This window comes from Phasianus colchicus, chromosome 4 (assembly GCF_987193195.1).
Source record: "Phasianus colchicus chromosome 4, bPhaCol1.hap1.1, whole genome shotgun sequence".
NCBI classification, from domain to species: domain Eukaryota; kingdom Metazoa; phylum Chordata; class Aves; order Galliformes; family Phasianidae; genus Phasianus; species Phasianus colchicus.
Genome location: NC_143439.1, coordinates 15,854,962 through 15,881,906, shown reverse-complemented (window position 1 = coordinate 15,881,906; position 26,945 = coordinate 15,854,962). Strand labels below are relative to the sequence as shown.

The window sequence follows — 26,945 nt, the reverse complement described above, 5'->3', positions numbered from 1 at the left end:
CCACTGCCACCAGTGACTCCATTTGCTGAATTCTGTCACTGAAAAAGATAGTCCAGTGCAACAGCTCGGTTAGGTGGTAATTTCATATATAATAACTTCTGTACAGATGAAAAGCTTTAAAGCTCTCTGAAATAATCAAACTAAGCACGTAATGTACGTGGTGCATGAACTCCACACCTCCATTCTCTCTTCCCCAACAACTATTTTTGTCTTTTGCCTTAAGTGGGAAACAAAACCTCAGCAAAGAGCAGCATTTCCAGCACAAGCCCGACCAGGCCCACGAGGCATTACTGCACCGCTGTACTATTACTGGGACTGCCCCAGCAGCTCGGGCAGGTGACGAGCTCCCTGTCATGTACGGGCAGGACTGCAGCTGCAGCACAGTGCTGGGCTGCAGGAGCGACGCTAAGTCGGCATTTACGAGTGCGTCAGTACACACAGGCAGCACGGCCCCATGCTACCGATGGGCACACGTGCTGCCAAAAGGTTTCATCTGCAGTTAAATAAAAGTTCTGTGGTCTGGAGAGCATTTCTGTCTGCCTGCATGATATGTCTGCTTGGAACTGTCCAGGGATACATTTCTCTCTTCGTAAGGAAGGCACACAATTAATTCCAGGATAAAAGCGACCACGAGAACACAAGTGGGGCTGTCAGGAGCCCTCAGGAGCACAGGCAGCACACGCCAGGCTAAGTATGTGAGGCTGGCAGCTGCTTCAGGCTGACAGCAGCACTCCAAGAAGTGCTGACTTCGAGGAACTCCACAGGGGCCCAAGGCTAACGCCGGGCAATTTCAGCCAGGTCTGCAGCCCGCGGCCTGTGTGGAGCTCTCACACAGCTTTATTTTACATTTGGGGTAATTAAAGGCCAGCAAATTGCACTAAGCTGCCCATCTTGGTCCCCATCTCTTCCCACGGAAGCAGCCTGAACCGTCAGCACGAGCGAGCTGACTACAGCTCTTAACACTAAGGCCTTCGCAAGCCCAACCTTCTGAAAAAACTCAGGAGCGAACCGAACGGGGAAATTCTATAAATAGGTAAAACAACAACAACAACAAAACAAAACAACTAACCAAAGCAAAACAGAAACAAAGAGCCGACCCACAGGAAAGCAGCGGGGATTCGGCAACGCTCCTACATGTCAGCAGCGCCGCACGGGCGGCTGAGCGCTCCGCTCGCGGTGCCGGGCCTGCAGCGGCCGCAGCCTTCCTCCGCGCCGCCGTGCCCATGTATGTAGAAGCTCTCGGGGCCGGCCGCGTGCAGCGCGACGGAAAGCGGAGCCGGGGGAGGAGGAAAGGGACGGGACGCGCTCTGCCCGATACACGCGGCGTTTCCGCGGAACCGAAAGCGACGCACGGCGCCGGCCAGCACCCCGCCCGCCCGGCCCGCCGCCTCGCCCCGCACCTGGTTCCCGCAGCGCGGGCTGCCCGTCGGCCGCGCCGTCCCGCGCGGCTCTGCGCTTCGTCCACGGGTTCTCCTTGGGCGGAGGGGCTTCGGCCGCCGCCGGCCGCCGCCGCCGCTCGTCGGGCTCGGGCTCCCGCCGGCCGCCGCTCTCCGCGGCCTCCTTCCCGCCGGGCGAACCGGGCTCTCTCCGCCGGGCCCCTTCCGCCGGCCCGTCTCGGCCCTCGGCGCCCCAGGCCGGGCGCTCGGCGGGCGCGGCGGACACCTGCGCGGCGGACATGCCCTGCCGGCCGCCGCGAGCGGCCCTCGGGGGAAGGCGGCGGGGCGCCGAGGCGGGGCGGCCGTCTCTCCTCCCCCGGCCGCCGCCGCCGCTCCGCCCCGTCTCCCGGGGCTCCCCTGTCAGCTCCGGCGGCCCCTCCGCCGGCGACCGCGGCGGGGGCAGGAGGGGAGGAGCGAGAGAGGCCGCTCGCTGCCAGCCGCCGGCTCCGAGGGCGGCGGCCGCCCCGGCGGCGCGGTGAGCTCACAAGGGCCGCGCCGCGCCCCGGGCTCGGCGGGGTTCACGCGCCGAGCGGCCGGCCGGCACAGCGCGACTCGGCGCCGCGCGCAGCGAGAGGAAGGGGGGCCGGGAGCGCTTCGTTGCACTCGGGGACGGGGCCCGCCTCGCAAACCGCACTGAAAGCTGCGTTACGTGGGACGCGCGGAGCAGCGCCGCTCGAAAGCGGCCGGTCAGGCTGAGCTGCGCCGCCAGACTGAGCGCGGGGCGCGCGCCCCGGGAGGCAGCGGCGCTCATCAGCCGTGGGGTCACGTCTCGAGTTTAGCGCGTGGGGTTTTATAGGCCTTTCCCCGCCTTGTCGTACAAGACGACGAAGGTCTGAAAACAATTCCTTCAAAAGCTAGTTCAGTATTTTTAAAAGGAACGTTACAAATTTCTGGAGTTTTGCCTCGGCAGAATTACCTCTCATTTGAGACACCATTACTCTGCTTTTCTGAGCTTATGTGGAGACAAGTTGTGCCAAACTGAGCACGCATTGCTGTCACTGCAGATTTAAGCTGAAAACATTGGAAATAAGGGAGATCTTTCCTAGCAATACTTTTACAAATGCACCTGAAGCACTTCCTGTACAAGTGACGTGTCATTTCTCTTCATTTTCAATTGATAGCAAGAAAAAAGCACGATTGAAGTGGTAGCAAGATTTCAAACACCTAGAAGCATTTTTCTTAGCAAGTAAGAGCTCAGCTTCTTCAGGTGCACAATGTTCACCAGGCAAGGACGTGCCAATAGCACATCACAGTGACAAATTCATTTGAAATAAAGGCAAGTGTTGCTAGCAAATAAGGGCATTATCTGCATACATTTACCTCTATGCTCCTGAGGATTATTTCCCACATTGTCAGTTCAGAACAATTTGCAGTTATTTTATTTGGTGTCCCAAACTCAGAGGTTAGGCAGAAGCATTAAAGAAAGACCACTGTCAGAGCGATAGGAAAGCACAGAGCCCTACCTAGTCACTGGTAGAACAGCACTCCCCTCCTGCTTCCTTCTCCTTCTCCAAGTGCTAGGGAGAAGACAGCAGGTCTGTAGGGCAGCCTGGACGTGAGGAACTGCAGTACTGGTACCTGAAGACCAGGGAAAAGCAGGAAATCGGTTAAGAGGTGGAGGAAAGCTAGGCAGGGGAGCAGTAACATGGTAGCATTACAGAATAGCATTTTACTCATGTCTTGGTTTTGCATGGGGATGACATGCCTACAGTCTATACAAACTTTCCTTCAACACTTTGTAACTTATCATTACAGCCAAGCTGACACAGAATGTGACAACTCAAGATAAAGAAAGCTCCCTGCCCCAACTGTAATTACAATCAACATGTATAAAGAAAAGTGACAAGACAAACTAAAAATATTAATAAAAACATGTAGTGTCCCCCAAAGCAAATATACCACACCGAGAATCTTTATAATAAAATCTGCTATTTAAAGAGTATCCATTTAAGTTTATATAGCATTCTATTAAGACAAAGTCAAGCTCCATTATTTGGTGCCAAGGTGTCTTTTTGCCACTTAAGGGTGTTTTGACTTTTAAGAGCAGTAACACAACAGAAACGATTCATCTTTGCTACAGCACAAGCTCAGTGGTCACTTTGCAGGGGCATTTTTTGGACTTCAGAAGAAAAATTACAGAAAGCTCTATTTGACACTGGTTAAGACATGTTTCAAAGCTGCTTCTTCCAAGTGCAAAGCCCACTTCCCACACCATTTGTCCCCCTCATGTTTTGTCAGTCTTAGCATGCTGAGGTGGTACTAGAGCCTTCAATTTTTAGCCAGTGTAACTGAACACTGCAACACGCTTGTGTCTTGGTTGCTGGATACAGCTGGCAGACTGCTCCAGTTCCACAGAGCAAGCCACAACAGTTTTCCAGTGTTTTCTTTTTCTTTGTATATAAACATCAGCAAGCCTCAGAGATGCAAGGCCAGTAACATGCACAGCTATCTGTTCAAAGCAGCCTTTCAGCTCGCGTGCGATATTCCCATCTGGCTGAGGGACTACTGCTGCTGATGAAGACACCTCCTTTCCCCCCTTGAATGACACTCCACCATCCCAACGCTGCCCTCCCCCCACACAGATGGAAGAACAACCATCAACAATTACTTCCACACAATTCTACAATACATTCTGAGCACATCACAGCACAGTATACCCTTCCATGGAGCACAGGAACAAGCAGGAAAAAGTTCAGTGAAGCCATGGAGAAGCCTAAAATTAGACTCACAGTGGTATCTTAATTAGCTGATAGGAGCTGAATGTAGAAAAACATGAAAGCAGTTACATTGTTTATTATGTAAAGCCTTTATCTTGTGCTGTAGATTAACTACTCTTCTCATGCTACAATGCTAGAAGGAATATTCAGGAATTAAAAGGTGACAGTGAGAGTCGCTCTGAATCTGTGTTGACAAGAGAAAAGAACACCACACAACCGTTCTGCAGGATTTTTATTGAAAAACATAAAATTGAAAAATGATCAAGGTCTGTTTTTACAGGGAGTTTAAGATATGCAGAATGGCTTACCTGCCACTGGGATTTATTGCAGGAACCTTATTCCAATATTTTTCTCAAGCAATTTCTGGATCAAATATCACATTCTCACTTAACATCAAAAATGGTTTGCTAATAATACTTTCTTAGGACTTACAGAATTTACTTTTAAAAGCCAATTTTCCTAAAATTAAAACACTGATGCAGCAATTTTCCCACCTACACAGACCAGCTGATGGCCTCCTGTGTTCGATAACTGGCAGACATCAACTACATACATAGTTTCTTTCCTTCTTTTTTTTTAACTTGAGAATTTTTTTATATGTTTCTTACTGTACTCTCTTATTTGGCAACACTGCTTTAGTTACACAGCAAAGTGTGATTCTCAATTGTTGGAGACCGGTCTTTGACTATTTTCAAAATTCTTTCTCAGAAACAGGAGTTACACTCATTCATATCTGCTTCATTGCATAGTATGCCCTTTAGGAAAGTTCAACTCATTAATAACATCATCAGAACACTAACCTCAGGATGTCAAGTTCCCATCAGTTGTATAATTCCTAGTATCGTGCACTTTAGAAATATTTATGTTGGCATGTTACATTTGTAGTGCAGAGAAGTTGATTTTTTTTTATGCTTAGTCCTGGCCTTATAAAATAATCTTTTTCCTCTTCCATTTATTCATGCTCTGTCCCTTGCCACCACTTATCTCCCTTTCTTTCACAGCTGCAACAGAAACAGGACAAAGCACATAAATACATTTAAATGTGGACATCTATGGAGATGTAAAAGATTTGGTGAACAGCTGACAGCCTTTTTGTAAAACACCCTTAGTTGACAGGTAAGTTAGTATCAAGGTAAAACCCGTAAAACTTTCAGTTTAGTATTCAAGTATTTAATTTTAAAATTCAGAGCCTACATATTTCATTCCCAATCTTCCAAAATTCAGTATTTTAAGATTTTGAAACATGCTAGTCACTTTATACTCGCTTCCAATACAGATAAAAAAAACAACAATGCCTAAAAGAAATGATGATAAAACACTCGAAACAATTTAACTTCCAACAGAATATAACTTCTTTTGAATTTTCAGCACATTTTGATGTTAACTGCCTTTGGTTTTCACAAATTGTTGCATTCACTTTTATCTCAATTTATCTGACCAGTAATACTAGCAGTTATCAGTTCTGTCTGCCAGACTGAAATTCAAGATAATACACTGGAACAAACAGAGCTTTGATTGCTTCATGCACTATTAAAAACCATTATGGTAACCATGGAAATCAATAAAGCATATGATTTGAAAGGTACGTCAGTCACGTATCTCAAGAAATACCTGGATTTTTCTGTTTGTTTCTGTGTAACATCAGCCATTACAGTACTAACATTAACATTGAAGTGTTTTGGCTTTCAACTTCCCTGCAAACTTGCTTTAAAAGAACGATGCAGGACCTTACCACTAAATAAGATATGGACAGCTACCACATATAGCTGATTCATGATGACCTTTAATTTTACTTGAATTTGCTGGCATTTTTGATCCCAAAAGAAGCAGCAACAGATGGGATTTACTTAAATGCGTTCCTAATCCTACCTTTTTCTTTTTTAAAGGTCAGTTAAAAAACTTTTGAAAAACAAGAAGTTAATATGTGACTATTTTGATAACCCTTAGTCTCACATATGTTCTTAACAATCTAGAATATTACAATGTGTTTTTGCATATCAGCACTGAGTGCATTTTAAAAAGGATCCCTGCTTTCAAGGAGATGTTTATAGCACCATATAATCTGTTGTTGATTCATCTGGTTAGAATCAGACTCTTTCTGCTACTGTTTATCAATAAAAGTTATTACATTGTTATTCCCTTTAGCAATTTTTTAAAAAAAAATCTACTAGAAAAACTTCATTATCCAACTGAATGTATGTAGAAAATGAATTACTGGACACTCCATTTAGAGTTATTCCAGTTCTGTAAAAACAGTGAATAGCTACATGAGTCTTCTGGAATGGCACCCTTTAATTTAACAGCAGAAAAATCTAATGGATGCATTGAATTAAAATGTCTCTCTCACCCTTCATTCAGTTTTTAAAAGCTTTTTGCAAGATTTAATTTTGCCTCATCCATTGTAGTTAATTTCCGATTCACAATAAGAGAAAATCAGTGACAAACACAAGAGGCAGAGTGCTGGCCAAGCCATATTAAAATGCAGTAGGAATAGCAAGTGACAAGGAAGCAAGAGGAAAACATGGTAGCTGGAACAAACTGTAAATACACTGAACATAAGACAGCATCTTAGCTCCACAGCAAATTTTATATTCTATCAATATTTAAATTGGTCTGTTTTCAACAGATACACAATTAAGAATTTACTCAGAATTGATACATAATGCAATAAAGTAAGAAGTACACGAACCATTCGTGCATTAACAAATATTACCATTGCTCTTCTCAGGTAAAGCTGAAGCATGTCAGAATGGCACTTGCTTGAAAGAAAAGTAATACTGGGACTTGATCATTTTTTATATTTGTTACCTACAACATTCAAAGTAATTGAGCATCAACTACTTAACACTGCAAGAAGTTTGTTTTCCAAAGATGAGTTCCAATAATGGGAAATGAAAAGAGATCAGTTTGAATCCATGACGAAGATTGTTAAACAGCATATTTCTGAAGAAAGCGGTCAAACGCATCATAAATTGCTTTCCTAAAACGGGAAGAAACAAGTTAATTGTAGATCACTTGTATAATTTAGGAAAGGATCGACAACATTGCTAATTTCCATTTATTTCAAAATTAAGCATATCATCACAACCTGAAAATAGCATTCAGTAAAAATATGGCATTTTTTTCCTTCATTTATATCTCACTTCAATCTAGTAATATGTTTCAAAAGTTAACTAGACTACTTACCACCTTTCACAGGAATGCAAGTTTTAATTGATGAGGATTTTTGCATTCAAACGTGTCAGGATGTATGTCAGACATGCAATATAAATTATTTTTGAGGGTGATGTTTTAAAATAGCAGTAAGCTGGGAGTTCACGTACATCAACCTGATATACTGCTGTTCCTTTCTGATGTTGCCTAGACTTCCTAAACGGGATATACAGTCAGTTGCTAATTTCTTATATTTTAAAATCAGCACCACGAGTATTTACCTTTTAAAAACTAGGAACTGCAGGTATATAAATGCAATTTTATAACTGATTTATGTAACTAAAAAGTCAACATGAGTCAAAGTACTATTAAGGCAAGACTTCGTGCAAGTACCACTCATCTGCAATAAAGCTTATCTTTTAATTCTGGTCTTCAACTATTTACTCACAGAACACAATACCTGCAAAAAGGCAACAGCTGTGCAACACTATGTAAGAGGTCACTGCTCAGAAAGTATTTTCTGGTGTCCAGGAAACAAATGAAGAACTATAGGAAAGCAAGAGCGATAATGATGACCCTACTGTCAAAGGCTTACTGAATGACTTGAGATACATTACATATCATCCTCGCTCACTGAATAGAATGGTGACATTCTCTAAGATCCAATAATTTGATCTCACAAGCAGTACTTTGTATTTGCTGCTTTAATTATAGACTCATTTGTTAGAAGGAAAGTGATATCTCAAAAGTACGGTTTTAAGCTCTCTATTATTTTTATGATTTCCTGTCCACCTTACCTAAAGAGTCCTTGTTTGAAGAGGTAGGCACTGACATGACCTCCATTCAGATACCTGATTTCACATCCGGGCCAGATTTCTTGAAGACTGCGCACTCCAGTTCGAGGAATATACGCATCCTCCTTAGCTTGCACAACTATGATTAAACTGGGGTCAACTGGAACTAAAGAAAAACAACTCAAAATTGAATTAATCTAAAATTAGAAAATGATAGAAATACTTTAGCTGAAGATTTCTGCTACAATATGCTCCCAATTACTAAAGAAATACAAGAAATCTTTAGTCAAATTATATTTTTTAATGTCTCCAGCAATGTCTAATTTTTGATGCTACAGACAATTTTCTACTACTTTCTCCTTAATGACAAAACTCTATAGCATGCAGGTCAGTTCTAAGAGAGCTACCCTCCTCACCCAGGGAAAAGAACTAGAAAATATTTGAAATTCAATAGAGTAGAAGCTTTGTATTATTTTTCCCTCAGAGAGGGGGGGGAACTTTTGATACTAGAAGTCAGACACCAAGTGCAGCATGTTCACTTTCTTTTCTATTTCCTACTTCTTTTTTCTTTTGTCTGTAGCATGAATATCCTAATATATTGTTGTATAGACTTATTACTTATCACCACAATTGCACCAGTCTGATTATCAACTGGAATAAAATAAAATGCTGTTTAGAAAAATAACACAGAAGTAGAGCACAGACCACCACTCTCTTCAGAAAAATACACGTGATATGGCAGATAGTGACGAACTAAGGCATTTGCAAGTGGAGGGTCACAAAAACTTTAGACCCTTTCCTTTCATATATAGTAAATCATGAATAGAAAATATACGGTGTTAAGGTAGATCCCATCTTTTCCTTCCATTTTCCATGAAATCTGAACATTAGGTGGATTTCCGGATCTCCTCTACAGATACACATCAAGCATTCCCTGGCAAGGGATGCAGTATCTCCCAGAGCATCAAGAGACCTGAGAGACAATTGGGACAAAGGACTGCATCACCTTAACAAGCTCAATGAGATCACACATCCTCTTAAGTTTCAAGAAAGGTCAGTGCTTTAGCTAAGTGATACCTGGATAAGTGATTAGATATAAAAGAACATTTGTAATTAGAATAAAGTTTTTAATTTTCTTTTTTTTTTTTTCTTTTCTTTTCTTTTTTTTTTTTTTTGTCTACAGAAATAGTTTCTGAAGTTTTAGAGAAAAAATTCCAGTGCTGTGTCACAAAACATAGCTGTGATTTGGGACATTTTCCATGTTAAGGTATGTATTTTAGAGTATAAATATATATATATACAAATATTTTTTTAACTATTTGCATTTGGCAGAGGGGCACTGAATGCCAGAATTACAAAACTGAGGTGGCACAGGGTCTCGAATCAAGATAACTTTGTTAGAAACCTGTCAGAAATTGAAGCACTTTCTGGGACATGTTTGAGTACTCGGTATATGCACAGTAAAACCATTTTGTCTTAACAGACTGTCTACAAAAGCCATTCCAAATCTTCATCTCAATTGAACTCCCTCAATCAGTACTAGGAAGAAATCACTTGTTTGCACTGCCTGCAAGCAGACCATTAAAAGTCATTTTTTCTAGACACCAAGAAATTCAGCTTCATCAAATTTAAGACTCACTGGGCTACAATTCCCTCTGTATGTAGTGCTTGTATTGAGAAATGTTATATTCACCAAACTGCACCATCCCAGAAGGACCAGAGTTTATTCTTACTGGTCTCATTTGTCTTAAGGATCATTCAAGTTTAGCTCTCAACTATGTAGGCTACTTTCTGCCTGAAGTCAATAATAGGTTTCTGCCCAATTAGATTTAATTTTGAAAAATCTTACTAGCAGGACACAGCAGATTAATTAGATCTAGATATTAATCATATCACACAGACACTTTGCTCTTTTAATTAATATGTATGTGCACTATCTCATATCTGAAAATAGCCACAGCACAGCACAGAAAAAATGTGCACAGATACAGAAAGGCACATTTTCAACTGACTCGATCATCAGTTGGTCGTTAAGAAACAAACCAATCACCAGGAAATTGAGTGTTAAATAGATTTTACAGAAACAACACTCAATGCTTTTGTATTCCATCTTAAAGTGACAGCAGGTTTGCCCAGTTAGAGAATACCTTTCCTTGTATAGTATTCTAATTTAGTTTTCCCAGCTCCACGTTGAAACAAATGAATACATACCTGAGAAGTTAGCTACATGAGTACATTCATCCATTACTCCTTTCATGAACCTTAATGATTCTCTCTGTAAAGTGTCACTCTTTGCTCTATTATTTATCCTGTGTCCCTGTTGCATGGTTAAGTTTTTATTGCTAGTGGTTGAAAATGTTTGATTGAAGCACTGAATTTTAGGAGCATCTTGCATTAGGAGTCTTTCTGATGAGGCACTTAGAGGACTTCTACTTGCGGTAAAGCTGTGGACAGCTTCTTTAGACTCAGTCTTGTTTGATGAATCAAAGCTGAACATTCTGGAAGCCACATCTATGTCCTCCAGACTATCCACATTGTCAGGAAAGTTTTTAACAAAATCTTGTCCCATCTTGAAAGAATCTGTCTAAACAAAGACAAGTCATTTATTAAGGGACTCGTTTACCTCAGCTAGTTAATGTTAGTCTTCAGATCAACACAATATTCAGTAAAAAGAAGGCAAAGAGCACTGCTTGCAGTAGTTGCTATTTTCAGTCTACATGTCACACAGTGAATTAAATCCCAATAGTCTTTTGATATTTTAATTCTACATTTGTCAGCTCAAGAAAGTACTTATGTACAGTAATACACGATGCAAACGTTTGTCTTTTTTAAATTCTGCATTAAATCTTGAATTCATGACTGCAGTTCAGCAAGCTTGCATTTCTGAGCAAATAGATCATAAAAGCAATGCTTTTCTCAGATTTGTGTCTCTCAAAATAGTAGTACTGTCTTTTTAAAAAAGTAGCCAAAAGTAAACAACAGGGTTTTGTTGTTTTTTTTTTTAACAGATGGAAAGGAAAATAGGCAATAGTAAGAAATATATTTGACTAGATTTGATGTTCGGTTTAGAAAAACCTAAAAAATCTACAAATTTACTTCCTCCAAATAATAGGATGTCATAAGCTGAGCTTCCTGTAATGTGTCTTCCTTTCTTTCTTTTTTCCCCTGCTTAATCTATTCAAATTGAGTATTTGGAAGCAATTCCAAATTCAAAGGACAAAAATTAATCATTAGATGTTTCAGGCTACCAGCTTTCCTGATTACAAAGCCATTTACTGGGATGAATTATCTGTATTTTCCACGTTTTGACTGAATACATTTAGCATTGTGGATTGCATTAACTCTTTATTAAGGGCTATACTTAACATGTATTTTTCAACTAAAATATTAGACATATGCAAACGTTTGCAAATAGTGAAAATAAACTATACTTACTCCACAGTATTCAAGCATTTGAATGATTTCTTCTTCGTAAACAGTTTGTGTATAATATTGTTTCTCAAGCTCCCTCCAGTTCACTGCCTTACTCAGCACACCCTGAAGTTATAAACACAAGTGTCTAGTACAAGCAAAAGCCAAAGACTTTTCTAAAATAATGACATGCAGACAAAATTGATTTGTTCCTGGGATTTGATTTTTCCAGTGCAGTTCTGGCTTAAGTTTCCAGACAACCCTTAGAATTATTGGAAGCTTTTAAGCACGCATCGTAAGCAAACACACAGGACATGGAAATACATTTCACCTTAAAGAAATAAAAATAAAAATAATAAAACACACATTTAGACTGAACTAAATCAGAGATTACTATGAATGTCGGTCTATTAAATCACTTACCCAGCCGAAGTAGCAAAAACAGTTACTATATTATCATCCAGCTATTTAAGCCAGGCTTTGACCAGTAAAAGCATATTTTCAGTTTCCTTCCTCACCCTTCCACATTCAGAAAAGGACTCCAATCACTGTGTCACAAATCAGCCCTTGCCCTTCATTTAGGACATGACTCAGTGAAGTAGCTCAAAGCTATCTTCTCATCATTTTGTATATCCTAAGCTTTTTGCCACTAGTTACTAATAAAGGCCAGAAGGCAATGAAATGCTTAACTGCAAAGGTGAATGTAGCCAGCCCAAACATTTTACCTCATCTATCTAATCACATTTCACTATATTAATATAAAAATATTGGGCAATTACCGTAGTAAAGACTGCAGAAGCTGTTGACCACGAAAGACACGGAATCAATGGCAATGGTTTAGGCCAATTCGTCACTGCCAGGGAAGCCATCTAGAATCAAACACAGTTATTATATATTTTAACGCTCAATTCATAATATTTTTGATGGTATTTTAAGAACTCTCTCATCTCCAATTTATTTGTTTATACAGCATTAAATAAGAAGTACCAAAGCACTTAAGGACTGTGGTAATTGGATATCCTTCCACCTCTTTAGAATTCAGAAGGTTCAGTCTGCTCGAGTGATTTCCACAGTAACAAATATTGTTGCGGACAGGATCAATTTCACAGATGAACAGGGTTATAACTACAAGAATTCTGGATGGGATATTTGTTTACAGTTATTTCAAACAATGACAAACTTCATGCAGCTTTGTCATCAAGCTCTTGCAAGCTTATTTTGAGGCAAAAATAAAGCAATCTATAAGAAGAACTATTTAAAATTTCACAATTTTGAATTTGTATTCTAGAAACAAAACATAGGTGAGAAGTCAGTATGTTAAGAGGACTGTTTTCCTGCCCTTCAAAATCTAATTTATTGTTTTTAAATCAGGACATATTTTGGTAACTATTCTGATCACATCAGAAATATCAGAAAAAAGCTCAACGTACTAAACAGTGTAAAATCCCTCCTACAAAATATCCCATGTTTGTCCTAGACATTCTAGTAAGTAGACTTATACAATGGAATTATAATTTTATTCAAATTATTTTTAATAATAAAAAGGGACAGAAGCATCACATAGATATGTTACAATAGTCAGAAAGCCAGATGTCTTTGTCGTTAGTTCCAGCTCTCTCCATCATTAGAGCTGAATTAATGCTACTTACTTTCAGTTACAGAATACTTTCTAAAGACTGTTTTAGATTCATTAGGATGAGTCAAAAATGTATGCTTCTGCACTAATGAAAAATATTCCAAAAGAGTTTCCAAGTTTACTTTCTCTGATCTTGCCTCTTGCTATACTCATGCTGCATATGACAACTGGTATGGGATACAGCACTCTGTCAATCCTACAGTATTCACGTAGAAGCTTACAAAGTAGCCTGCAGATAGCAGACGACACATCAGTTTAATAATTACAATCCAGCTTATAAATAAGGCAGGGGAGATACATTTAACACAGAAGTTGTCTCATCAGGATGATATTTATGTGAATGTAAGGTATTTTAAACAAGTATGACATTTAGAGTTGTAAAATTGTGCTTTGGAGGAAAATTATTTTTCTTTCAGTAGACACTCTCATTAAAATTATCTACTCAGTTCTTGACAAGAAATAAACAGAAAAGGATCAGCAAAATGGAGGTATGCTGTTTTAATAGGCTTTTTATACATGTATCTCAGAGCAACATGCATCCGTGCAGACAAGAATAATACTGTGCATTAGGATTTCAAGCATCTTACAATGAATACCGCTGTTTGAGTTGGAATATGCACAGTCACACCACACTCCAGAAATCCTCTCTAATCAATATCAAAGATGAGGAAAACAGTTGAGAACAGACCCAACACCAGAAGTCACAAAAGTTATGGTATCTCTGTAGAGAGAATGCATTTCACTCAATGCATTCAAAAACAACTTTAAAAATAATGGAGGAAAGGAGGTTAAACAAGCAATTGATCAATATAGATCTTCTTTCAAAAAAGATTTTTTCCCCATTGGGAAAAAAAAACAAGTATGTGAGAAGATATTCATATAAAGCCTCTGAGGAGATGGCTGACGAAGGTTGCTATGATTTGTCAGTTTTTAATCAAGGATTATACTAATTCAGGACTATTGAGCATGAGAATTGCTGACAATTTTTCTCATGACTCTCAATGTTTATTTTAAAGTACTTCAGAGAGGAACACTGTAAAACAAATTATTTCCATGTGCTAAAAGATCAAATGAGAAGTTAAAAAAGATTACTAAACAGGAAATATAAAAGCTTACATGTCCTCCCATGGATATTCCAGTCATCCCTAGCGGTCCATAGCCTTCTCTCTCTAGCCAGTGCAAAAGAGCTGCCGATTCTAGAACAAGAGCTCCTCCCATCACAAACAGGTCCGAGACATTTTTTAAACATGACCGTCTTTTCTCCCCAGAAAAGGAAAAGACAGGATTTATCTAAGATTAGATTTTGACAACTGTCATCACTCTATACATACTTTCATAGAAAGCCTCACCACATTCCCAGAGAATTTTGGATCTTAACTCCTGTTGATTCAACAGAAGAAGCAAGTCCAGATTCTCTGGCAATTTTTCTAAACAAGGACTAGGAATAGACACCTGCTAAGCTTCTAACATCACTCACCACCTGGTCGTTTAGAAACAAGTATTAGCAACATTAGAATCTCATTAGCAGTAATCTTCTGTGCTGTCAAGTTATAATGGGTATTTTAAAAATAGAATCAGAGCAGTTCAATCCCAGACATATACTATCTCAAATGCAGAAAAAAATCCTTTTTTTTTTTTTTCCTTTTCCTCCTCTTATTTACCTGTTTCACATCACTGAAAAATTGCACACAACATTTGAAGAGCAATCAGTATGCCAGCTTTGGAAGAACTCAGCAGTGTCATTGTAAGAATGAAATTGTAAAGTGGGAAGTTTGTCACGGTACTGAGAAATTCATGTGGTGTACTCTAAAGCATCAAAACAGAGGAAGCAAAAAAGGAGAAAGCTATTCAGCTGAACCATCAGAGGAACTCTCAAAAAGCAAAAGTATTTTACAGAGCAATTAACATACCTCTAAATACGTAGAAATACACTGTGCTAGTCACAGGAGAAATTAATGCAGTTGCTGCAAACCAGCTAACGTAAATCTTTCTGACAGCTTGGTTATGAAAGATTCATCAATCCTCCATAGCTGCTGTATTTACTAAGCACTGTTACTACTGCGTTAACTAAAAACACTGCTGCTGCTTTGTAAGCTTGTATCAAAGATTGACAGTTATTGCTTGGGGCACTTGCCTTTCAGAGAATCCTTGTCTACATCATTCATATACTAAGCTGTCAAGCTAGGATGATAGAAAAAGGAGTTAGAAATATCCTCACCAAATTACTTTTCTGCATCAATTACTTAACTACAAGGAAAAAAACAAAAACAAAGCTTGACCTATTCCAGCACACACACTCTCATCCCTTTCCTATAATCTTATACTTCTAAATGCAATAATTTTTTTTTAAACTAAGTGTTTTTCCTATTAGAAAAGTAGTTTTATAACAATCAGCTGGCAATTTTGTGTTTTCATTTGGTTTTTACCTTTTAAATAGCAGTTCTTATGTCAAAATAAAGTTCTGCACCTGATTTGAAAATAAACTTAGAAACCATTTCTGGAATTAAAACTTCCTCAATACTGAATTTTGCATACTTTGAACAGGCTAACAAACAAGCAACATCAATATTCTTTGTGTCTTACTGTGATCCTTTTGAAATATCTAGAAAAAGGTAAAACTGAGCTACAAAAATGAACAAAGATAACTCATATTTGACTGAAATAATTGCAGCATGCAGACACAGTAGTTGATCAGGAAAACAAACTGTTGCTTGCATTCACACTCATCTCATTCTTACACCTCAAGGCCATCTTATGCAAACTTTCCCAATCACAGTGATCTCTTAACAAACAGAAGTAAAGTAGCCCAGCAAAGGCTTGATGATTTTATGTTAACGGGATGTTTGGGATTTTATTTTTCTCAATAAGTTCACAAAGTTTATATTCATTTGAGCTTCCTGAGGGAAAAAAACAAGTTGTATTTTGAAAAGATTGCATCTTGCAATACTTACATTTGATCCTTAGGTTTTCTGCAGCCATGTAGAAGTCTCAAGTTAAAGAAAGTCAGAATTATCTACATAAAAATTGGCGATTAAAATAAAAAATAAATCACATACACAAATTGCACACCGATTAATTAAAATTTGGAACTTAAATTCCAAATATTTAACTGAAAGTAAATCACATTAAATACAATTTGATTATGTAATTTATAACATAAGGTTTTATTTCTATCAGGTATGGGGGTATAAAGAAAGCATAACCTGAGATTCTATTTAATGAAATGAGGTAACATTGTTACAGAAGTTGCTGATGAGTTGATGAAAACTTATTTAATCTAAAACAGATCTTAAATGCCAAGATTAAGTTTCTCAAAAGCATTTGAAACAGGAAATCAAAGGAAATAACATTGTTTTTCATCATTAATATGTCCAGAAGTCATGCAGTATGATGTAGAATGAATGCAGTTTTCATTCTGCCATGACTACACTGATCAATCATATTAGTAACCTTGATGATGAATGTGAAAACAGATTAACACCAGAACTTCTACTCTGATGACTGTTCTAAGGAGTTGCAGAAGATGTTTTCAGAAAAATCAGAATGTGTAACAGTAGCATATTATACTGTGTTCCACCTCATGTCCCATTCTGTGGGTTCCTACCTTGTGGAGAAAACACTGAAAACTGCCTAAGAATCCTATTTTCCACAAAAGGATATAATAGGGATTTTCAAGCAATAGGGAAGCCATACAGGCTTCTTTTATCATTGGACGAGCCATTAATGTGCGTCTCCTCCAGAAGTGCTAAAAATAAGATGCATAATCATAATAAGATCAAATCCAAATATTTATTTTCTCACTAATTCATTTCACATTTTACTTACGTGATCCCCAGTGCCTGCTAAATGAATGCATACAGGTCTGTGCTTGCTGTTCCATCTTCTGGGTGTTATGAACTGAAACCTATGAGAAACAAACATTAAAGTAAGAGTATCTGTTGCTTCATATAAGTAAGTTTAAAAAACAAACAAAAACCAACACACTGTGACAGCAAATTGTTGATAAAGCAATATCATTTTTCATAAACATATCCAGCAAAGAAAGAAATCCAAGAGTATGACAGCGTAAATTCCAGACACCAAAAGGAGTCAAGCAGAAAGATCATGCTCCTAAAACAGACCACTACCTCATCATCACAATTCAAATTGTGCACATTGGAGAAGTGGAATTGCAGATGAAGAGCTGCCTGAACAAGAATGCCTAGCTCTCCTAGGCAATATTGCTATTTCTCTCCTGAGGGCACAACAGCTGAAACTGAAGAATAGGATGAGCAAAACGTTTACATTAAAATGAAATATAAATAGTTTAATAAACCCACAAACACGAAACAGTTTTATACACCAACATTTAATGCCTTCTGCTGCTACTGTTAGCAGCAGTAGTTACAGTTACAGTAGTTAGTTACAGTAAAGCTATTGGGAGAAAAAAAAAACATTGTTTCTAAGGCACTAATATTTTCTCCACAAGATGGAGCACAAACCCACAACTGAATTACATTCAGGAAAAAAACAACAACAAACAAACAACAATAAAAAAGCGATGCAAGATTTTAAGGGAAGTTTCAAAACTCTAACAGTATTGCCCAATGCAACAGCATAAAATAACCTCACAGTGCAAAGGAACACATAAGAAAACAGGCAGTATACTAGATTTTCAGTTATGGTACTAATTAGGGATGCTTGAACTTGTATGTTCAGCCTTTAAGATAGTAAACAAAGCTTGGGGAAAAAAAAAAAAAAAACCAACTGCGATGAAATTGTTTGCTTTTAGTTTTGACCTAAACTCACCTTTTCTCAACTTCAAAGCAGTTTTAGTGTCAAAATAGCAAAAATGCAATCTAATATCTTGACTATTTTAGATCATTAAGCTTTCAAAGAGTGACAGATTCTCTTGCTGCAATTACATTCACTTATATCTGTACATAGACAGTATTTTTTTTTAACGGAATTTGAATGGTTCCTTCAAATACAATGTAAGGAGTTTCTTTTATATAAATAGTTTCTCTTGTTCTGTATGAAACAAACAGCTTCTGTCCAATGCTTGATTTCTAGCATCATCTTTGTTTGGAAAACAAACATTCCGTAGTTAAGGGCAGTATGATTTCAGCACTCAAAAACAAACAAACCAACCAATCCCACAAGACTTCAGAATCTAAGCCTGTGACTAGCAGAGTCAAGTAATCCCAGGTTTTAACTTTTCTCACTGTAGCTTAAGTGTTTCATAAAGAGTTACGTCATCCACTTTCAGCTAAGATTAGACTAAAGAGTTTTCCACGTTATTTCTAATAATAACAGAAGCTCTCCTCTAGTTATAGATAAATACTCACATAATTACAGCAAAACTTCCATCTCTTGTAATGCTCATTTTTTTCCTGGCTTCAGAACATAATCAATCTTTCTCAAATTTGACTCTACACTTTACAATAAAGCATCCTATCAAAGTATGTTACCCACACAGATTAAAACTATCACACAAATAAGATTATTTGAAACTTTAAGGTCAAAACATATTCCAACATGTTAGCTGGAAAAAAAAAAAAAGGCAGTTTATTTTGCAGGTAATCAGTGTAGTGATATATTGGCTTCATGGTAAAACTACTGATGTATCATTTTCATTTCTCTCCAGTAGTAGCTTCAGAAAGGAAATACCACTTGATTTCTCCTACCTGGCTACAAGGGACTCAACAGGCAGGATACCCGGAACATAATGAGCTAAAGGGGAAATGAAGTGCCCCTCAAGGATTTTACAGTCTGATTGTTCCTCAACCTGCAGAGGGAATGATACATATCTATCAACAGCCAAATATTTTCATTTTTCCTTATAAATGATCTATTAAAGAACCAAGTAATAAGCTTAAGCTGTGCTGCTCTAGTAGCATATACTTCAATAATATATACCATGTTTTGAGCATTTTTTGAGCTTCAGCAATTAAAATCTGATGCTCCCCACTCCCAGTTATCGACTGATGAGAAAAAAATGTAAACATATCTGTACAACCACTACTTCAGTCTTCCAGCTTACTTTAATTATATTTATAACAAATATGACCACCCAGTCTCCTACATACACATAATCCCTAAATCAAGTTCCCAGTTGCCAGTCCCAGCAGCAGAACATCCTGTAATAACATCAGGAAAATACAGATTCATATGTATCAAAATTCAATACTTCTAGTCTTTAAAATCAGTCCGGAAAGGACTAAATTTATTTCATGTTTATATACCATTAGGCAAATAAATTTAGTTAAACTGTATTCCTTGCATTTACATACCTTGTCAATAAAAACTGGGTAATCTTTTGAAACCAGTGTCTGGCATTTTTCCCTGTTTCCAATAATCTTTCTGAATTCAAATATTCTGTTGAAAAGAAACAAGTAAAGAAAAGATTCAACTTCCAGTCTAACTATATATATTAAACTGCATTTACAGATCAGTCAGATTATGATGGCATAGGTCTGTAAGAACATTTTTAAGTTAAAAAGAAGAAAAAAGAAGGAAAAAGAATATTGCTACAGCTTACACAGTTTTTAAATAGTATTCTAAGCTTGATATGTAAAAAACTACTGCCATTTTTCAGAGCTAAATTAAGTCATAGGAACCCCCTGCTCTTACATATCCTTGGAGACATACTGGGGAGATACAGGCAGAATGGAGAAAAGGTAAAACTGCTAACATCAAACTGTCAGTGGCTCAAGGTGTAACTGACTCAAGTCACAAGCCATATTCAGTGAATTTCACAAATGACACAATCTGGAGTGTGAGATTGATAGCTGGATACCTTTCAAAGCCACCTGGGTAAGCTGGAAGAACAAGTCAGCAAACACCCTAAAGCTCAACAATCCAACTGCCAAGTCTTGCACCTAGACCTGTGCAACAATATAAGCTAGGAACCACCCAGCCAGACAGCAACTCTGCAGGAAAAGGCATTGAGCTTCTGGCAAACATGAGTTTGCAGCATGGCCTTGCAGCTCTGCAGACCACTGGTATCACCTCAGCATTCAGCAAAAAGGCAGACAGAGAGTGAAAGGAAGAGACCACCCTCTACTCAGCACTCATGAAGTCACATCTGGAATACTCAGCCCAGTTCTGGGACCACTGTTCTTAAGACATGCTGACATATTTCAGAGTGGAGAAGAGTGCTGCTAGAATAACTCGAGCACATAATGTACGAAAAAAAGACTGAAGAAACTGAGTACATGTTGCCTGGGGAAGGGAAGGCTTAAGGGCAAATACAGCTGTTTTCTTCTGCTGCTTAAAAAGGCTACAAAGTCTCATAGAAGATGAAACAAAACTTAGCACAGTGGTAGACAGTGAGAGGGCAAGAAACAGTGGTTGTGAGTTGCAACATTAGAAATTGCCAATGAAATATTTTTTCACAACGGTAGCGTTTAAGCACTTGATAACCTCATACCCAGGGCAACTGAAATCTCTATCTTCAAGGGACTTCAAACTCAACACCAGGAGGTGCTGTCTGACTTGAAAGAATTACAAGGCTAGCTTGGTTTTGAGCGGGGGTTGAGACAAGATGCCCTCAATACATGTCTCATAACATTAACTACTCTGTGCTAGGAGTCACTAGTTAGTTCTTTTGTCTCTAAACACATGCAAAGATATCACCTGATTGAAATAAAACAGCACATTTGGATGGCCAGTACAGAAGAATGGCACAACAGGAACAACCTATTCACCTTCCTTAAAGCAAAGAAAGCCACCATACAAAGCAGTTTATCACCACAAGAACAGCTGTACTGCATACCCTGCTTTTCTTACGCAGAACATAACACTAAATATTTCTAAGAGTAAGAGTATAGGTATGAGACATGAGTATGGAGGATGAACTAAATGCAAAGATGTTCTGCTTGATGCTAATCCTACAAAAAATACACGTACATATTTCCTCTGTGGCCTGGAGAATACTAAACCTATTGAAAGAAAAACCTTTTACATGTTCAGAAATTTTAACCCTTGTTAATGAGCTGAGGATAAAGAATTGGGATACAGGTCATCACATCAAGGATGTGCTCAGTAAATCTTCAGATTACATCCAAGTAAGACAGTCAGTGACATCAGTCAATCTTAGTTAATGCTAAGAAATCTCATAAATTGTTCTAATGGGTTTTCATAGTGAAAACAAACACAATCACTATTTCCAGCATGATCAGCATGCTAGGGAGTGTACTCCTCCTCCCACTGGCTGGTGTGAAGAGGCAGTGTTCTTTCTTCCTTCATCTGGGTGAAGCCAAGCTGCCAGGGAACAGCTCATCTTTCCAGCCAGGGGTAGCATGTAGAAAAAGTTCCTCTTTTCAGATCAGCAGGCCAGCGATTCTGTCCCTTGTACTGCTTACAGCTTTGGATTTCATGCAATTCCTCCAGCTCATTAAAAGGAGGAGCTGTAGCTGATGCCATCATTTCTGTTTGACATTAGTGGTTACCCTTACAGACCCTTTACTGCTAACAGCAGAATTAGTCAGAAGTTACTCCACACAGTAAGTGGGGGGAAATGATGGGGAGAAGGGTTAGTGAAACACAGTTAAGTCCTCCAACCTAAAAGTTTTCATGGAAAGGGTTTGATAAACATCCTATTTCAGATAAACATGCACAACATACAATATAGAAATGCCACAGTCACAACCAAGTGAAGTACACATTTTTGCTTATTCTAACAGAAGTAAACTGCATTAATGTTTTAAAAATTCAACATTTTCATTTTGCTACTTGAGATAAATCAATTAAGGTACGAGATTTAAAAAACAAACAGCCTGCATGACTCCATCACTCTCCACAGCAAACAAAGCTTCTGCTACAAGTTTTCTTCATTGATTTTCAAACACATACAAATTAGCTTATGCAATAGAGATTTATCATTTCCTATTGGTATACCACATGATACAGAATATATTCAGTCACTTAAAGGTCAAAACAAAAATAACGATTAAGATACGCAACTGTTTTCAAATGTTACTCACTATTTGAAAAAAACTGCAAATGTTTAAAAATTAAACAGTAATTCTCTTATTTTAAAAACACCAAAAAAGAATCACAGCATCACTGGGGTTGGAAGGGACCTCTGGAGATCATCAAGCCCAACCCTCTGCTAAAGCAGGTTCTCTACATTGGGTTACACATAAAAGCTTCCAGATGGGTCTTGAATATCTCCAAAGAAGGAGATGGACAGCCTGATCCAGTGCTTTGTCACTCTCAAAAAAAAAAAAAAGCTGCTTTTTTCTCATATTGAGATGGAACTCCCTGCGTTCCAGATCACCCCTTGCCTGTCGCTAGGCACCACCTAAAAGTGCCCAGCCTCATGCTCTTGACAACTGCCCTTCAGATACTTCTAATCACTGATAAGATCTCCTCTTAAAAAATGAGTTTATTGCTTTGGGGATGAGAAACATTGCTGAACGCACCTTACCCTTCTAAAACGCATTTTTATTCAGCAGTTACAGAAAGTTAGCGAGACCACCTTCGTGTTAAACAGAACAGTTCCTCTGGAAAAGAATTAGCTGGTTTTCTTCTTGGTCTAGACTTTTGAGAGCTACTACTTAACATGGGTTGTTTTATATTTATAAGTGAAAAATATGATTGGACACACACATTCTCTGAAGAAAATCCTCTTTAAACAGAAAAACATTTAAGAGATCCCTTTAAGACTTCTAAATCCAGTTACTGCCTCAGTATGGAAATACAAGATATCCTGACCAAAGCAAATTTCAGCGTAACTTTTTAAAAAAGAATACAGAAGAGCATCAACATTTTGTTTTGTTTCCTTTTAATATAAAGGACATATTGTGCTGTTATTATTTTTTTAAACAAGTCACCTCTTCAGATCCTCTGGCTTTCCCCATCCTCTGATGAAGAGTTTAGTGAGGAGAAGCTTTCTGTACAAGACATCTAATTTACTTACACCCATTAGCAGCAAACTGACATCTAGAAAAAAGAACAGGTAAAAACAAGGCAGTTAAAGGGGTTAACTTGAGGGGCAAGTTCATTGCTTATTATTCTAAGTTGGTTCTATTTCTGGCACCTGTTCCAATGAAAAGCCATACCACTCTACTACAAGGAAGTTAACCTTGATGCTTAGGTCAATTCTTTGCCTTTTAAACAAAGCATAAAGGCAGTTAACACAAATTCTGCCTTTGCTTTAAAAAAAGAAAAAAAGTGGAATGTAGCAGTAGGAATTTGACACACCTAAAAAACCAGAAAGTTATCACATCATCAATGAAAAGGTTACAGAAGAAGCACATGAGGTCATAGCATTACATCTCCAGCCTGTTCTAAGTGTATATTACTTAGACCAATAAGAAGAGCAGCACTGATCTCTATCCTCTGTCAATATAGTCATAATGGTAAATATTTTTCAATCTAAATGAGTTTCCATCAGTGCATTTCAGAATGGAAACCTCGTCCTTTATCCCTTCCTTTCCAATTTTCCCCCACTCATTTCTTACAATTTCGAAAACAAAGCTCTCGCTACCTTCAGAGAACAAAACAATAAAAAAAAAAAGAAACCACACCATCAGAATCCTTCCACCAGTATCATTTTTTACGCAGGAAATGCATTAGCACAAATACAATTAAAGCCAACAAGGCTTTAGGCCAACTCTGTCTTACTTTCAAAGCAATACTTACTGAAGTGAGCTTAGAGCCACTACTGTGCTCTTCCAATAAGGAAGGAAAACAAACAAACAAGAACAATCTGGTTTCTTGATCAACAGGATACGGGTTATTCAATGGAAATGAGGTCCACAGTCTGCCCTACACCTAAGACAACAAAAAAATATAATAATCAAAGACTTGGTTAATAAGTTGCCTTCATCTACCTTCTAATTTTTCCAGATGCCTCTATAGTAAAAGGCCTAAATAACTTCATAATACCCCAAAAAAGTGTGATTTCATTCATGCTTCTCATGCTAATTCCAATTAAATTTATTCAACTGTATTTTAATACGGTCATTCTGAACTTGTCTGAATGTAACAAGTTGGAAGTGTTGTTAGATTAATACATCCCTTTGCTCTTCTAAAAACAAATAATCAATACTTAATACATCATTAAGACTCAAGATACCAAAAAAATAAGCAAAAAAAGCTTTAATGCTTTTGTTAATAACAAAATAGAATAGGCTACTTTAGTGCTAAAACAAACAACCCGTAAAACAACATTCAGTCATTATATGACAGAAATAAAAACATGCTATCACCAGAAACTTTCATTTTAACACTGCAGAAAGCAGGCTGGTGGAGTAACACCTGATATCTCCAATTGCTGATTCACATCTGCCTGCTCTAGAAGAATAAATTACTTTGGTATTGAAATACACACACACAAGAAATTCCCAAACAATATTAAGTTATGCAATATAAGCTATGAACCAACATAAAAAACATAAATACAACAACACAAGTGCTGGTAGCTGGTATCAACCTCGAGTGATATATTTTGTATCAAAACAGATAGGAGGGGAAAGACAGAGACTAATCTTCCACCATAGACATGCTACCAAAATTAAGTTTTTTACAAAGAGATCTGTATACATCTACCTTCTTCTCAACTCAAAGAAACCACTGAAAATTGGTTCTTAAAATTCTAGCCACCTTTTGATTGTAATGAAGTAATAAAGACCTTGCCCAGTCTTCCTGCTGTTTTTCACACAGTAAATATTTTCTGGTACCAGAAAACCAAAGGAAAACTAGCACCCCACAAAAAAAAGTTTCCACCCAGTCTTCAATTCAAGCTTTCCTGGGAAAAGACCCCAAAGACCACCATCTTGCTCTTGGCAGAATCTACCAAAGCATAGCAAACCTGCTATCAGAAATACTATAGAAAATGGGAAGCAACAGCTCAGCTTTGGAGGTGACTAGCAATATACTGTAATGATATACTGGCATTGGGATCCCTTCCAATCCAAACCATTCTATGAGTCTATGACTGTGGAGATACCCACCCCATGTGCTGTAGGGATGTCAGACAGCACCTCCTCCAGCCTCCACAGGGCACCTCTGGCGTTTGGAGCAGGGAGACAGCTTGGGATGTTACTGATGCTGGGGTAGAATTGGGGGCAGCGAGGGACAGCCAGCCTGGGAATGTCCTGCAGGCTGGGAAGGACAGGCCTGAGTAAATACATGCAGAACAATCTGTGAGATGTGCGAACCCTAGAACAGCAGTTACATCACTACACTGCTCACCAGCAATTGTGAAAGAAGTTTGAATGAATGCTTTGAAGTCTTGCAAAGCAGCCTGGAGATTTTTAAATTCTTTCCAAAATAAAAGCCAGAGAGGAAAAAATGACGAGGAGGATTTAGCCATGAGTTCAGAGGCTGGCATGAGCTCTGTTACAATAAAGGAGTGCCAAGGTTCCTAGACAAATACATTATATACAAATGGAACATTGGCTGAGAAGAACAGGTTGTCTCATTCTTTATTCTACTTCATTGATTAAATGGAGTCATGTAAGTAATTCAGGATATTTCAATAAGAACGCTTCAAGATTAAGCTACTACTGGAAAGAGTGCAGAAAACACTACAAGAACAATTCAAAGAACATCGTACGGAACTCCTCAGAAACACCTCTGAAATAAAATAGGACATCCCCTATCTGTTTATGACAGTAACCAATGGGTGGGACAAAACTTCAGCCACTGCCCCATCGATGTCTACAGGGAAAGAGGAATACAGATACCTCTCCTGTCACAAGTGGCAAATGCTATCGATGTGGCTAAAGATGTATTACTGCAGCATTTAAGCTCCAAGAAACAATCATAGAATCATAGAATGGTTTGGGTTGGGAGGGACCTTTAAGACCATCCAGTCCCAACCCCCTGCCACAGGCAGGGACACCTCCCATAGACCAGTTTGCTCACAGCCTCATCCAGCCCGGCCTTGAATGCTTCCAAAAAGGGGGCATCAAGATCCCTTTGAAAGTCAGGTCAGTTGGAAATCACGACCTGAGGAAGATGCTGCACAGTTCTGCAGCCAAGAGCCAGCAGCTGTGTTCTGAGCAGCCAGCCAGTGCTGTGAAGCTTCCTGTGTAAGCAGAGAACTGTATTTCGAAACTGAAATCGTACCAGAGATACCGACACGTTAATAAGCGGCCTGCTAAAATATCCTTTCATTTTAAAACACTATCTTACAAAGAAAGCAACAAGAAATCCCAGACAGACTGTATCTATAAAACTACAGGCTCGATTCATTTCTGAAAGACTTACTGCGAGCCCTGAACTTTTCCCAGCCGCATTACCTCAATAAACAAACAAAAATCTCTCTGAACTGAGATCACGCTCCCCCCCAGCAGCAGAAAACCGCCTTCAAGAACAACACACGAAGAATTCCTCACGGCGACGAGCCACAAACGAGCCGCACAGGATCTCAGCAGCCTGGACGCAGGGCAGCACAAGACAAACAAACGCGCTCCGCTGCCCGCGCCGCTCCGTTCAGCCCACACGCGGGGCCCGACGAAGGGCGGCCCGCAGGCGCCCACCACCGCCAGGCGGCTCAAAGTCCGCCGAGCGGGAGCGGCTCCCGGCGCGGCGAGGAGGCAGCTCGCCCTGAGGCACGGCGGGGACGCGCGCTCCCCCGCAGCCCCTCGCTCGGACGCCCGCCGCGAGGAAACCGCCGACTCCCCCGCGCCCGTCCCTTTCCCGCGAAGGTCACTCACCCGAAGGCGCCGCCCGCGCTCCTCCCGCCGCCGTTGGGGCGCCGCCGCGCGGGGAGGGACGGAGCGAGGCGGGGTCGGCGGAGCGCGCAGGCGCCCGCGGACACCCGACGTGAGGCGGTTCTTCCCGCCCCGCCGCCGGGGCCCTG

At 39.3% G+C, this 26,945-nt stretch overlaps 2 protein-coding genes and 1 long non-coding RNA gene across 4 annotated transcripts in view; 1 reads left to right on the top strand and 2 right to left on the bottom strand.

Moving 5' to 3' along the window:
* LARP1B (La ribonucleoprotein 1B) overlaps positions 1 to 1,692 on the bottom strand; it is a 34,035-nt gene extending 32,343 nt beyond the window's left edge. The window contains exon 1 of the mRNA XM_031607450.2: positions 1,401 to 1,692. Coding sequence (XP_031463310.2) covers positions 1,401 to 1,677 — 277 coding nt within the window. The 5' untranslated portion in view covers positions 1,678 to 1,692. The remainder of the gene's footprint in view (positions 1 to 1,400) is intronic.
* A 583-nt stretch (positions 1,693 to 2,275) lies between these two features.
* LOC149918088 (uncharacterized) lies at positions 2,276 to 9,269 on the top strand. The gene is made up of 3 exons (XR_016465849.1): positions 2,276 to 2,712; positions 5,155 to 5,269; positions 8,992 to 9,269. It is a non-coding gene; the product is annotated as an uncharacterized LOC149918088 (long non-coding RNA).
* Positions 2,903 to 26,370, bottom strand: ABHD18 (abhydrolase domain containing 18). Of its 2 annotated transcripts, XM_090138754.1 has the most exons (14): positions 25,090 to 26,370; positions 23,777 to 23,908; positions 22,966 to 23,074; positions 19,420 to 19,504; positions 18,814 to 18,914; positions 16,973 to 17,051; positions 16,798 to 16,892; positions 16,099 to 16,116; positions 14,264 to 14,402; positions 12,291 to 12,380; positions 11,536 to 11,637; positions 10,312 to 10,684; positions 8,104 to 8,266; positions 3,021 to 7,133 (listed from the first exon to the last, which is right to left on the bottom strand). In XM_090138754.1, the coding sequence occupies exons 3-14, from the start codon at positions 23,055 to 23,057 to the stop codon at positions 7,082 to 7,084; spliced, it is 1,389 nt and encodes a 462-aa protein (XP_089994880.1). In that variant the 5' UTR covers positions 23,058 to 23,074; positions 23,777 to 23,908; positions 25,090 to 26,370; the 3' UTR covers positions 3,021 to 7,081. The 2 variants fall into 2 exon arrangements, 1 of the variants encoding a protein (XP_089994880.1); XR_016465845.1 differs by lacking the exons at positions 16,798 to 16,892; positions 16,973 to 17,051; positions 18,814 to 18,914; ... (2 more) ...; positions 23,777 to 23,908; positions 25,090 to 26,370 and adding an exon at positions 2,903 to 3,014 and having other exon boundaries at positions 4,954 to 7,133; positions 16,099 to 16,662.
* Positions 26,371 to 26,945: the final 575 nt, after the last annotated feature.

Excerpts from the sequence above, each read along its gene's own strand:
- ABHD18 (XM_090138754.1), bottom strand. The coding sequence starts at position 23,057 with ATGGGTGTAAGTAAATTAGATGTCTTGTACAGAAAGCTTCTCCTCACT. Across the intron at positions 19,505-22,965 it reads AAGCCAGAGGATCTGAAGAG|AATATTTGAATTCAGAAAGA; the intron begins GTGACTTGTTTA and ends TCTTTTCAACAG. Across the intron at positions 18,915-19,419 it reads ACCCAGTTTTTATTGACAAG|GTTGAGGAACAATCAGACTG; the intron begins GTATGTAAATGC and ends TTCCCTCTGCAG.